Genomic DNA, 13913 nt, shown 5'->3' on the forward strand with positions numbered 1-13913 from the left:
CGCCCCCTCAGAGGGCCTCAAACTCTAGGGAGTAGAAATAGGTTTTGAGCCTGGACTTAAAGGAGTCGATGGAGGGGGCAGTTCTGATGGGGAGAGGGATGCTGTTCCACAGTCTAGGATCTGCAACCGCAAAAGCGCGGTCACCCCTGAGCTTAAGCCTAGACCGCGGGATAGTCAGTAGCCCCAAGTCGGCCAAGTCAGCCAAGTCATCACACAAAATGCTGACCTTTGTCATTTCATCAGAAATAACTATAACATGATTCCTCCAGACTTCCCTCATATTTAAACAATGTACAATCCAAAACCAATGTAAAATCTCCAAAAGATTTTTAATCTTTATTTGCTAACTAACACATCTTAGGTGTTTTAATTTATAATATTGCATTTATTTCTAAAATATGCATATTTTCACTTCACAGGTTCTGATCTCCCCACCATCGATGGGATTTACAGGAGTCGCTGCCTCAAAGAGGCTGCCAGCATCATCAGAGACCCACACCACCCTGGCCACACACTCATTTCACCCCTGAAGATATAGGACCCTGAAAAAATAATAATGTGTATAAATATATGTGTATACACTCCAACATACAAATATACATACATATATACACACATATACACATACATATATATACACATACACACATATATATATACACGTGTGTGTGTGTGTGTGTGTGTGTGTGTGTGTGTGTGTGTGTGTGTGTGTGTGTGTGTGTGTGTGTGTGTGTGTGTGTGTGTGTGTGTGTGTGTGTGTGTGTGCGCAGATACAGGGAACTTTTTTTTCTTGTTTATTATATTGTTTACAGAGTACCATGCATACAGATTCAGGAACAGTTTCTTCCAAGCTGTTATCAGGCAACTGAACCATCCTATCACCAATTAGAGAGCGGTCCTGCCTACCATCTACTTCCTTGGAGACCTTTGTACTATCTTTAATCAAACTTTACTGAACTTTATCTTGCAGTGATTGTTATTCCCTCTATACACTGTACATCTGTACACTGTACTATACATCTGTACACTGTGGACAGCTTGATTGTGATAATGTCTCGTCTTTCCGCTGACATGTAGTAAAAAGCTTTTCACCGTGCCGCAATACACATGACAATAAACTAAACTAAAGAGTTTGAACAAATAGGGGCTGCTGGGTGTCACATTAAGGGCGTAAGAGTAACAATATAGCTTTTCTGAACTATACCTACATAAATCAGCCATTTAGTCATAGTCAGAACTACACCCAATTGGTCCAGTTCTTTTGCTTTTTTTGCTTTTGATGATGATTGATGATTGTTAACACAGAACTTAACAAAAAAAAAGTTTTACTCTTCCTATCACTGACATGTAAATTTGAAGAAAAAACGGTGTCAAAACACAAATTAACAAAAGCAAAAAGAATCTCAAAATCCAGAATCAATCACAAAATTACACAATTCAGCTCACTGAGTTTGTTCCAACTACAAGAGCAATTCTGTCAATCTCAACGACCTATTCTTGTGCCATAGCCCTGCAAATTATTCTCTTTCAAGTGCTTATTTAGTCCCCTTGCGAAAGCCCCAAATAGTTATATTTCCACCATCCCCACCGGCATATCATCACCACTGAGCAGAAGTTTTCCCTCAGGTCTGCCTTTTGATCTTTTGCTTAGAGTTTTATGTTTGCTCCTCTTGAACTGACAACCATGCAGAAAGCAAACAGCCTCCCTCTATTTGGGCTGTCTAAATCATGTATGACCTTCTTTCATTTTGCTCCAAGGAGAACAACACCAGTTTTCCCAAAGTAATCGAAGAGTTGAACATTTTCATCCCTGGCATCAATGTTTTCTGTACTCTCTATAGGTTCTTCACATTCTTCATGAAGCGCAATGATGAGGACTGGCTGCAATGGCTTAACTTGCTGGTTTAACATATCCATCCTGCTGACAATAGACAATAGACAATAGGTGCAGGAGTAGGCCATTCAGCCCTTCGAGCCAGCACCGCCATTCAATGCGATCATGGCTGATCACTCTCAATCAGTACCCCGTTCCTGCCTTCTCCCCATACCCCCTCACTCCGCTATCCTTAAGAGCTCTATCCAGCTCTCTCTTGAAAGCATCCAACGAACTGGCCTCCACTGCCTTCTGAGGCAGAGAATTCCACACCTTCACCACTCTCTGACTGAAAAAGTTCTTCCTCATCTCCGTTCTAAATGGCCTACCCCTTATTCTTAAACTGTGGCCCCTTGTTCTGGACTCCCCCAACATTGGGAACATGTTTCCTGCCTCTAATGTGTCCAATCCCCTAATTATCTTATATGTTTCAATAAGATCCCCCCTCATCCTTCTAAATTCCAGTGTATACAAGCCCAATCGCTCCAGCCTTTCAACATACGACAGTCCCGCCATTCCGGGAATTAACTTAGTGAACCTACGCTGCACGCCCTCCATAGCAAGAATATCCTTCCTCAAATTTGGAGACCAAAACTGCACACAGTACTCCAGGTGCGGTCTCACCAGGGCCCGGTACAACTGTAGAAGGACCTCTTTGCTGAGAATAATTATATCAAATAGAACTAGCATTAATAATTAGAAACAATGCAAAGATGTGGCTGAGCATATTTTCAAAAGAAAGAAGACTGAAAATGGCAATATAATGAAAATATCTTCCTACTTAATGGTTTTAACCTTTTTTCTTCAAAACAAAGACAGAAACCATGAATCTTTCTAACTGGACAAGTAGAAACAAAACAAAACAAATTATTGCACCAACCATTTTCTGAGTGAATTTATGGGACTAGTGATTTGTCAGGGCTGTTAGATGCAAATCCACAGGGCATATTCACACTATTCTCAAGATATCCAGAATTTCAGAAATCGCAGTCAACATAGATTTGTGCATAATATCAACATTAACAGAGGCAAGCATTTAAGCTGAGTTGGAACCATTCTGACAGAATACGACAACAGATGAACCCACCTTAATTGTATACGATGCTGGACAATGTTGACACCCAAAACTGGATAATCCATTCTTTCAAAAGGAACTAATTAAATTTACAAGATTAAAACCCCAGAAATGTAATCTGACAATGTTAAAGTTGACAATATAACAAGAAGACAGATACAGTGCCCTCCATAATGTTTGGGACAAAGACCCACCATTTATTTATTTGCCTCTGTACTCCACAATTTGAGATTTGTAATAGAAAAAAAATCACGTGGTTAAAGTGCACATTGTCAGATTTTAATAAAGGCCATTTTTATACATTTTGGTTTCACCATGTAGAAAGTACAAATTCTATTACAAATTTCAAATTGTGGAGCAGAGGCAAATAAATAAATGATGGGTCTTTGTCCCAAACATCATGGAGGGCACTCAAAAGTAAATAATTAAATTTGCAAGATTAAAAGCCCAGAAATGTAATCTGACAATGCCAAAGTTGACCACACTAGAAGACAGCTAGAACACAAGCAAAAAGTGGTCGAGGAAAACCATAAAGAACAACCCAGGTTGATCCAACAGATAGCCTTGAGGGTTTTGATTTTATTCCTACAAAAGTGAAACTTGTCCCTTACTAGAAATTTTAAATAGATCTTAAGTTAATAAAACTTACAAAATGTATGTATCAACAATTATTGTGTTTCTTTATGGGAGAAATACATTATAATACAGCATAACTGCAGAATAAAACTTACTAATTACAATTCAAGCTAGCAATTTAGTATATTTCTATAGCATTCGTCATCAACTAATTTAAATGAGGCACGTATTAATTTTGAAACGTATAAGATTATTAAGGGGTTGGACACGTTAGAGGCAGGAAACATGTTCCCAATGTTGGGGGAGTCCAGAACAAGGGGCCACAGTGTAAGAATAAGGGGTAGGCCATTTAGAACGGAGATGAGGAAAAACATTTTCAGTCAGAGAGTTGTGAATCTGTGGAATTCTCTGCCTCAGAAGGCAGTGGAGGCCAATTCTCTGAATGCATTCAAGAGAGAACTAGATAGAGCGGAGTCAGGGGGTATGGGGAGAAGGCAGGAACGGGGTACTGATTGAGAATGATCAGCCATGATCACATTGAATGGCGGTGCTGGCTCGAAGGGCCGAATGGCCTCCTCCTGCACCTATTGTCTATTGTCTAAAACATTTGCCTCTTTCCAATGTTTTTTTACACAATATCTAATGTAACTGCCCTTTCAAAAGAAATCTTATGCTTCTGTTGCTTTGTTTTTCCAGCTGAAAAATAGACCTCTGCTCCCAGGGGATGATTTTAATAGCCTTGAGAGGCAGGAGAATTTGCAAATTTCAAACATTTTTGCAGCTGTTTTTAATGATTACTTGATTGTCTGATTCGACCAGAGTGATTAAACAACTTAGGGTACGAAAAGACCCTGCTCCATTGAGTCTATCCCATGTAATTGGGAGGATGTGAATAACAGGTTCTATCTTCCCATCTGGATTAAAGTCTCCACATAATTTAACTCAATGCATTCTGAGTGAGAATTTCTCACCATGAACAAATGCTCTGGGCTGCACTCAACCCATCCCATTCTCCCATCGCCTGATCCTTCTCAGATACGCTGCATCCTGTTAAAGGCTCTCAGAGGCAGGCAAGAAACATTCTCACGGTTGTCGACTCCGAGTCGGCTCAAATGTGCAACACCATTATGCATGGTTCAAGGTAAGGGGAACTGCTTGTTTATGTTTGATCCCGGGTGCTGCGCCCACCGTCAAATGCAACCGAGGTGGATCGTTCAGATGTAGCCAGGGGAATGGTAGGGTAGGATTTAATTCATGGAACTAGGATAAACTCTACCAAGATGCCTGGTGATGTTACATCTATATACTAAAACTCACGTTTGTTATCTTGTTTGTGACTGAACTTCAGCCAAAATGGTACACGATAGCGCGACAATTTTAGGCCCATCTTACTCACCATTGTCACTTTTGTCATAATGCAAGTAGTTTTACTGAAATCGGTGTTATATGTTTAAAGTTATTCACATTTTAAAGTTTAAAAGGAGGGGAGGGGGAGGGAGGAAGGGGGGAGTGGGGGAGGGGAGAGAGGGGAGGGGGGGGAGGGGAGAGAGGGGAGGGGGACAGGGACAGAGTGCTGCACCAATGCAGGAGAGGTTTGGGCCCAACGGGTCCACTTTGTCTAGTCTTTTTTTAAATGACATGAAATCAGCTTGAGGGAATTTGCCCGAGGGAAAGGTATACAAATGGAATCAACTATCCCTACCTCTTACAACATGTTCAATACCAAAGATCACCCGTCGTTTATATTCTCCTTCATCATTCCTTCAAAATAAAACTTTGACCCCTCCAATCTGCTATGCATTTTGATATTACAGATGTCTATTGGATTAAAGTGCATTAACACTGTACGCAACAAGCAGTGTATGTGTTCACAAGGAAAGTATCTTGAACATGGCATTTTCCATTGGTACATGTTAAACTGAAAATCAGTAAAGATGAAAAAAGTTGCAGGGCAGTACACAATTAGGGATTAGAATCACTAAGCACAAAAAGGGGGTAAACTTAGCATTTTACTGATCGTCACTCTAGTAATCAGATTTTGCTTGTGACTGAAAGGCAATAAACATATGTTAAATTGGTAAACACCAAAATTGAGCATCAGGTACCCAAATGAGTAAGTAATTAAACCAAACACATTCATTGCATTGCAGGGAGAATTTTTAATATTTGATTGCTCCATGCAACCTGCAAAAATCTATTCCTGAGCAGAAGGCCCTGTAAAAGTAGTAGAAGGAATTTTATTACTAACTATCAAAAGGGAAATAGATTTGTATAGTTGAAAAGAAGAAATCTGCAGAGCTAGAGGGAGGAAAATGAGTAGTTGGGTAATTCTTTCTCATGAGGAGGAAGTCATATAAGGCCTTGTATGTAGGAAGGAACTGCAGATGCTGCTTTACACCGAAGATAGGCACAAAATGCTGGGGTGACTCAGCAGGACAGGCAGCACTGTCGAGAAGGAATGGGTGACATTTCGGGTCAAGACCCTTCTTCAAATCTGAAGGTCTTGACCCAAATCGTCACCCTTTCCTTCTCTCCAGCTTTGCTGCCTGTCTCGCTGTTACTCCAGCATTTTGTGTCTATCTTTCATATAAGGCCTTGTTCTGCTAGCAACGTCAACTGAAAACATATCAATGATTTGCCACCAGTAGATATTCATTAAAAAGCTGAATTAATCCATCAAGTGGCAAATCAGAAATCTGCCACGCTTATTATCACAGCCATTTTGTACTCTATATACTTGTTCACTTGCACATACATGTTAAAGTGATAACTGCTAACTTACCTACCCTGAAGGATCCAATCTCAGCAATACAAAAATGGCTCTGAGGTGTTACAAGATGGAAATCAATAACAGTGACATGTAGCTTTAAAAAATAAAAACTAAGGAACCACACACCCCAATATGATTCCTTGTTTTAAATCAATGCACTCTGACACGATGGATTTTAACGTTAATTTCAGTGAAACACAAAGGCACAATTCATGAGTTATGGGAGAAGAATTGGGCCATATGGCCCATCAAATCTGTTCCACCAGTCAATTGTGGCTGATTGATCTTTCCCTCTCAACCCCATTCTCCTGCCTTCTCCCCATTATCCCTGCCACCCGTATGAATCAAGAATCTGTTAAACTCCACCTTAAAAATATCCATTGACTTGGCCTCCACAGTCTTCTGTGGCAATGAATTCCACAGAATCACGACCCTCTGACTAAAGAAATTCCTCCTCATCTTCCTTTTGGAACAACACCCTTTTATTCTGAGGCTATGGCCTCTGGTCCTAGACTCTTATCACTAGTGGAAACATCCTCTCCACATTCACTATTTGGCTTTTCGCTGTTTGGTAAGTTTCAGTGAGGTCTCCCCTCATCCTTCTAAACTCAATCGATAGCTAACCCTGTGAAAGTTAATTCAATCATCCAGCGATCCGCTGTTCAGATAATAATAATAATAATAATAATAATAATAATAATAATAATAATAATAATAATAATAATAATAATAATAATAATAATAATAATAATAATAATAATAATAATAATAATAATAATAATAATAATAATAATAATAATAATAATAATAATAATAATAATAATAATAATAATAATAATAATAATAATAATAATAGTAGTAGTAGTAGTAGTTTATTTGTCATATGTAGGTTGGCACAGGGTCAACGGTACAATGAAATGTATTTGACAAGACACCGGGGTCACCTCAGCAGTAATATTCCAAGGATAAATAAGATTACAAAATGACATTAGTAAGGTAAAAAGACAATATTAAAAATAGGTAAAAAGACAATATTAAAAATAATCAACATATATGATTTGAAATGTGTTTATGAGTTCAGAAGCCTGATGGCCTGATGGTAAAAACTGTTCTTAAGTCTGGTGGTACGCGCAGCCATACTCCTGTATTGTCTGCCTGAAGGTAACAAGGAGAACAGCATGCATGCTGGGTAGATACAGGAGAAGTACCAAGAAAGTTGCTGATTGTTGTAAAATTCTGAACAGCTCACAAATAAATTTTCATGGAATGGAATGGACCTTATCTGGTGTCAGGTCAAAAACGGGACTTCAAAATTAATTGGTTTGCGACGTTCTTTGATGTAGAAACATAAAAACATAGAAAAGAGGTGCTGGAGTAGGCCATTCAACCCTTCGAGCAAGCACCGTCATTCAATATGATCATGGCTGATCAAGCAAAATCAGTACCCCTTTCCTGTTTTCTCCCCTTATCCCTTGAAAATAAATCTTTCAATCGCACAATTTAAAAAAAAATCAGTAGTCCCGTCACCAATTCAACTTGGAATTAGCACAAAAAAATTTGAGGATAAGGAACCCCAAACATAAGGTATTAATTTGTTTTTATTGTATAAAATAACATTTCACAACTCTACTTTTTTAACAAGCCAGTCAACTACATTTTGATTATAATATAGTTCTTTATTGCCATTTAGTGACCAGTTAGGACAAACGTAATGTGTTTGGCGTGTTCTATTCTAGTCTGTGAATAAACAAGCATCAGAGGAGCGATTCGTGGTAACAATTTATTAGAAGAATTAACTGTGCAAACATAAAGACTGCAAACATTCGGTGTCAGACTATACAAATATAGATCCCAAGCAGGTAATCTAGTACAAAAACCAGAGTAAACTCTGTGCGTGTTACGATTCAAAATTCTAACAAATAAAAATCCAAACAACACAAGAGACTTTATCTCATTAAGGATTGCAGCTTATTCAGGCCAACTGATGTATGAAAAGGGTCATAAAAATGGGTCATTGTAATTAAGTTAATATTTCTCACTTCAACAAACAAGATTTCTGGAATGTTCCTCCTACACAGTGGACCACATATGCTTGAAGTACTATTTCAAATACAACTTCCTTGGAGATGAATACAGGTCCCTCCAAACAGAAGCTGTTGCCAGGTAGCATGTTATGGTCACAATTAATCTTAAGTGTCATCAAACAATAATAGGGAATATGGAACACAGCTAAGATCAACGTGATTCTGTACTGCATAAATTTCCCATTGAATGGTCAAAACCTGGTTAAATAATACCAACTACAGGCCTGTAGCACCAGCATTAGTGATGTTGCAATACAATACCGAAATACTGTCTAGGTCAGGCAGGGATCTGTGCAGCTCGCAAGAGAATCAATGTTTTGGGTCAAAAACCTATTAGCAGAACTGGAAAATAATGAGATTTTTTTTTAAATGCTTGAAGTTACAGAGAAAGAAGTGGGAGGAAAGAAAGCAGAGAACAGAAGAAAACGGTTCACAAAAGATGCCAACCAGATGAAACTGAATAATAAGTGATGATGGTGCTGGCTGTCAGGCTAAAGCCTAGGGAAAAGGTTGGATAGGTTGGGCTTGCATCTGGAGGAGTTCAAAAGATTGAAAAGAGACTTGATTGAAACATACAAGGCCCTGAAGGGTCTTAGCAGACTGCTTGTGGAAAGATCGTTCCCTTTCATGGGAGAATCTGGAACTGGGGACCCGCTTAATAAGGTCAAGTAAGGGGAAGTTCTCTCTGCAGATCCTTAATTTATTTCACACAGGATGATGGAAGCAAATTACCTGATTTTTTTTAAAAGGCAAAGGTGGTGGATTCTTGATAGGGGAGATGAAAGGTTGCCGCGGGTAGATGGGGATGCAGAGTTACGGTTATTGTCAAATAAGCTCCGAACTTACTTAAATAAGCTCCGAATAGTGCAGGCATTCTTCCGCTTCAGTTTAGGCATATGCATAGATAGAATAACAAAAGGTATGTTTGGGGAAGGAGAAAAAAAGGTTTAAATCGGAATTTAGGAGATAGAAAATAACTGTATTTGAAAATGTGAAATGCTAGGCTGGATCAGCTGACTATCTGATATTGTTGAATTCATTATTGAGTCGGGAAAATTGCGATGTGCCTAAATAAAAAAATATGTGCTGTTTCCCAAGCTTACATTGAGCTTCATTAGAACTGTGCAGGAAGCCAAAGACTGAAGGTCCCTCTCTTCCCCTCCCCCTTCCCAGATCTCCCTCTATCTTCCTGTCTCCACCTATATCCTTCCTTTGTCCCGCCCCCCTGACATCAGTCTGAAGAAGGGTCTCGACCCGAAACGTCACCCATTCCTTCTCTCCTGAGATGTTGCCTGACCCGCTGAGTTACTCCAGCATTTTGTGAATAAATACCGTCAATACGACAATGCTTAGTTTACTTTAGTGATACAGTGTAGAAACAAACCCTCCGGCACACCAGCTCCACACTGACCATCAATCATCCATTCATACCAATTCTATGTTATCCCACATTCTCAACCACACCCAACACACTGGGTGCAATTTACAGGGACCAAATAACCTACAAACCCACGGGTCTTTGGGAAGCGGGACCAAACCCATGGGGACGTACAACGTGCACGCGTGCAAACTCGAGGAAACTCCACAGACAGCTCCCAAGGTCAGGACCGTACCCGGGTCTCTGGCACTGAGGTAGTGGCTCAACCAGGTGTGCCCCTGCACCGCCCACAGCACCACGGTGCCCCGCCCACAGCACCACGGTGCCCCGAATGGGAATAAATCATTAAAGTGACAGGGAAAAGAAAACTCCAAGCCAAATATTTTGGACTGAACCAGAGGTGGTGGACAACTGAAATATACTGACATGATTTACTGTGGACACACTTACAAATAAAATATACATTTATATCTTGTACTTTCCACAGCTTTTCACCAAAGCAAAGGAATCTGATGATCACTTACGTTGATGGTCGCACTCTATGAATTCATTATTGTCAGTATTGCTGACGATACAGGATTTACAATGTTTTTTTAAAGGAGTTAAACCCTCCACAGGTAAGCACATCAAAAGATAGGAACCCAACCACAAGCTTCCCAATAGTCAAAAAACATGTTTGCAGAATTAAAGAAGGACCATTTAAGGAAGGTATGTTTTTTTGCCCTCGACCTTTCCATTCCAACAAAATGAATTTGACAGTTTTCTTAGGCAAATGCACATAAGGAAAAAAAAAAGTATGATCTGAACATGACTAAAGGCAATCTGCCAGTTAACATTTCGCCAGATTGCCTGATCTCCAGACAAAAAAGTTGAAGGAGCCTGTTGAAATATAAATACATATTTCACACCATTATAAAGGACTTAGAAATGAGGACATTATTATGTTCTGTGCTACATGGTTAGGAGTGATAATTTATTTCATGGATGTAGAAATTTACTTACCCAATTGATCAATAATACTGCAAACAACCCCAATGGGCTCCTTTTGTACCTCTTCAGGAAGAACGATATTTACTTCGTCAACTTTTGGCAAATCCTGATTTAAAAATAAACAAATTTAACACAAGTCTTTGTATATTAAACTGCCTGTGGCTACAGAAAGTAAACAAAAAACAAACAAAAAATTGGCGTTTTTTCCTTAAATAACATAACATCTCATCTCTCCAGTAACACATTTTGCTGTAACATTTGCGACACAAATTCCTGTACCAAGTTGGTAACAATGCCTGTGCTTCACATTTGCTCAGTTTCACTTCATTGTTTGAGACTCAAGGGACCACAGATGCCGGAATATTGAGGGGAAAAAAACAAACTGCTGGAAGAACTCAGTGGAGAGAAATGCACAGATGATGTTTCAGGTAGGGAAGCTTTTTCACACAGTAGGGAGAATGGGAAAATATGTTTTTCCCCTCACCCACAACACCAACGCCTCCTCCTCCCCCTCCCCCAAACCCCCCCCCCCCCCCCCCATCCCTTCCTTAGAAACGATTGCCGAGTCTACGCATGGTCTCATCAATGTACAAGAGGGCAACATCGGATGCAGTAGATAAGATTAAAGAAGGTGCATGTGAACCTCTGTCTCACCTGGAAGGACATGTGGGGTTCTTGAATGATGGTAAGGGAGGAAGTATAGGGACAAGAATTACATCTCCTGCACAAAGGGACAGGTGTTACAACTCCTGCATTCCACGGGAGACAGAAAGGGCTGGTATTGGAAGATGGGACTGGTATCCTGTCTGCCCATTTCCACCCCTTTCTGTCTTCCACACAACCGATGTGGCCTTCACTACATCGGCGAGACCAAGCGTAGACTCAGCTACAGTTTTGCTAAATACTTGCACTCAGTTCGCCAAGGCTGACTTATTCTCCCAGTTGATAAGCATTTGAACTCCTCTTCCCATTCCCATACCGACCTTTCCATCCTGGGTCTCCTCCAATGTTAGAGTGAGGCCACAGGCAAACTAGAGGAACAGCACCTCGCATTCCACTTGGGTAGCTTACAACGAATTGGACATTGAACTCTCCAATATTAGGTAACTACAAACCAGCCTTCCTCTCTTCTTCCCCAACAATCACCCCTCTCCCCTGTGCCCACCTGGACTTGCACCAATTTCTCCCTCTCCCTCCACATACATTCCTTCTTTTAGCTTCACATATCGCAACTCTTGAATCCTTGTCTCAGAATCCGTCTATGGCTTTTTTCCAGCCATCTGCCTATCACACAACCTTCCTCACCTACATCAACCCATTACCTGATTTGCATTGCCCTGCCCCTCTTCTATTTCAGCTTTTCCTATAGAACCCCTAAATGTAGCATCTGCCACGTACTGCGGGTCTGGAGACAAACTATTTTCAATAGATTTATTCACATTTATTGTTGCCATTTTCAATGCCAATCCGAACCAACCAAAATCCATAGCAGATTGACTTCGACAGGTTGGGTGAGTGGGCAGATGCATGGCAGATGCAGTATAATGTGAATAAATGTGTGGTTATCCACTTTGGAGGCAAGAACGGGAAGGCAGATTATTATCTGAATGGTGTCAGGTTAGGAAAAGGGGAAGTACAACAAGACCTGGGTGTCCTAGTACATCAGTCACTGAAAGTAAGCATACAGGTACAACAGGCAGTGAAGAAAGCTGATGTCATGTTGGCCTTCATAACGAGAGGATTTGAGTATAGGAGCAAAGAGGTCCTTCTGCAGTTGTACAGGGCCCTGGTGAGACCACACCTGGAGTATTGTGTGCAGTTTTGGTCTCCTAATTTGAGGAAGGACATTCTTGCTATTGAGGAGTGCAGCTTAGGTTCACGAGGTTAATTCCCAGGATGGCACAACTGTCATATGATGAAAGACTGGAGCGACTGGAGTTGTATACACTGGAATTTAGACGGATGAGAGGGGATCTTATAGAAACATATAACATTATAAAGGGATTGGACACGTTAGATGCAGGAAACATGTTCCCGATGTTGGAGGAGTCCAGAACGAGGGGCCACAGTTTAAGAATAAGGGCTAGTCCATTTAGAACTGAGACGAGGAAAAACTTTTTCAGTCAGAGTTGTGAATCTGTGGAATTCTCTGCCTCAGAAGGCAATGGAGGCCGATTCCCTAGATGCATTCAAAAGAGAGTTAGATAGAGCTCTTAGGGCTAGCGGAATCAAGGGGTATGGGGAGAAGGCAGAAACGGGATACTAATTGTGGATGATCAGCCATGATCATATTGAATGGCGGTGCTGGCTCGAAGGGCCGAATGGCCTACTTCTGCACCTTCTGTCTTTGTATCTATGAAATAAGAACATTGTCTCATGAAATTAAATAGCTTTGTACTGCTAGTTCATGCCCAAACCTCTTCACTATTTCAAACCCCTGCATTCTGATGGAGGCTGTTTACTATTCAGAAATGTGAATAATTGGACAGATAGACATGTTAACACGGCTAAAGATTAAATAGTGAAATGTTCAATTGCAATTAGCTTTTTTTCCCCACTGTCTACAAACGCACACTGCCTAGGTCTTCCTCTGTATCTTCAAATTATATTTTCTAAATGGATGAGAAAGGCCATGTTTATTAATTAGTTTCCAGACTCTAGAGCTGACGGAAGAAAATCATTAAAATCTCAACCTTCTTTCATGTGAAGAAACAAAACAACGATAGAAACTCAATAGCTTTCTTTTCATTACTGTTCTGGGGCTTCTGAGATGAGGTAGGAAAATAGTTCATTACGATTCTGGGGCTTCTGAAATGAGGTAGGAAAATAGTTCATTACGATTCTGGGGCTTCTGAAATGAGGTAGGAAAATAGTTCATTAACAAATTATAATTTTCATCGAGACAGATTCATACAACATAGAAACATGCCCTTCAGTCCACTGTCCGTCGATCACCTGTGCACACAAGGTCTATGTCATCCCATTTTCTAATCCACTCTCCTACACACAAGGGGTAATTTAGAGAACAATTACCTACTAACACGCATGTCTTTTGGACGTGGGAGGAAACCGGAGTATCCGGAAGAAACCCAAGTGGTCAGAGGGAGAACGTGCAAACTCCACACTTGGCACCCGAGGTCAGTATTGAACACGGGTCTCTGGCACTG

General features: G+C 40.4%; 1 protein-coding gene across 1 annotated transcript in view; it reads right to left on the bottom strand.

Moving 5' to 3' along the window:
- The window catches only part of LOC144600774 (uncharacterized), a 111450-nt gene that overhangs the window by 65465 nt on the left and 32072 nt on the right, over nt 1-13913 (bottom strand). The window contains exon 4 of the mRNA XM_078412672.1: nt 10759-10852. Coding sequence (XP_078268798.1) covers nt 10759-10852 — 94 coding nt within the window. The remainder of the gene's footprint in view (nt 1-10758; nt 10853-13913) is intronic.

This window comes from Rhinoraja longicauda, chromosome 1 (assembly GCF_053455715.1).
Source record: "Rhinoraja longicauda isolate Sanriku21f chromosome 1, sRhiLon1.1, whole genome shotgun sequence".
Taxonomy (NCBI): domain Eukaryota; kingdom Metazoa; phylum Chordata; class Chondrichthyes; order Rajiformes; family Arhynchobatidae; genus Rhinoraja; species Rhinoraja longicauda.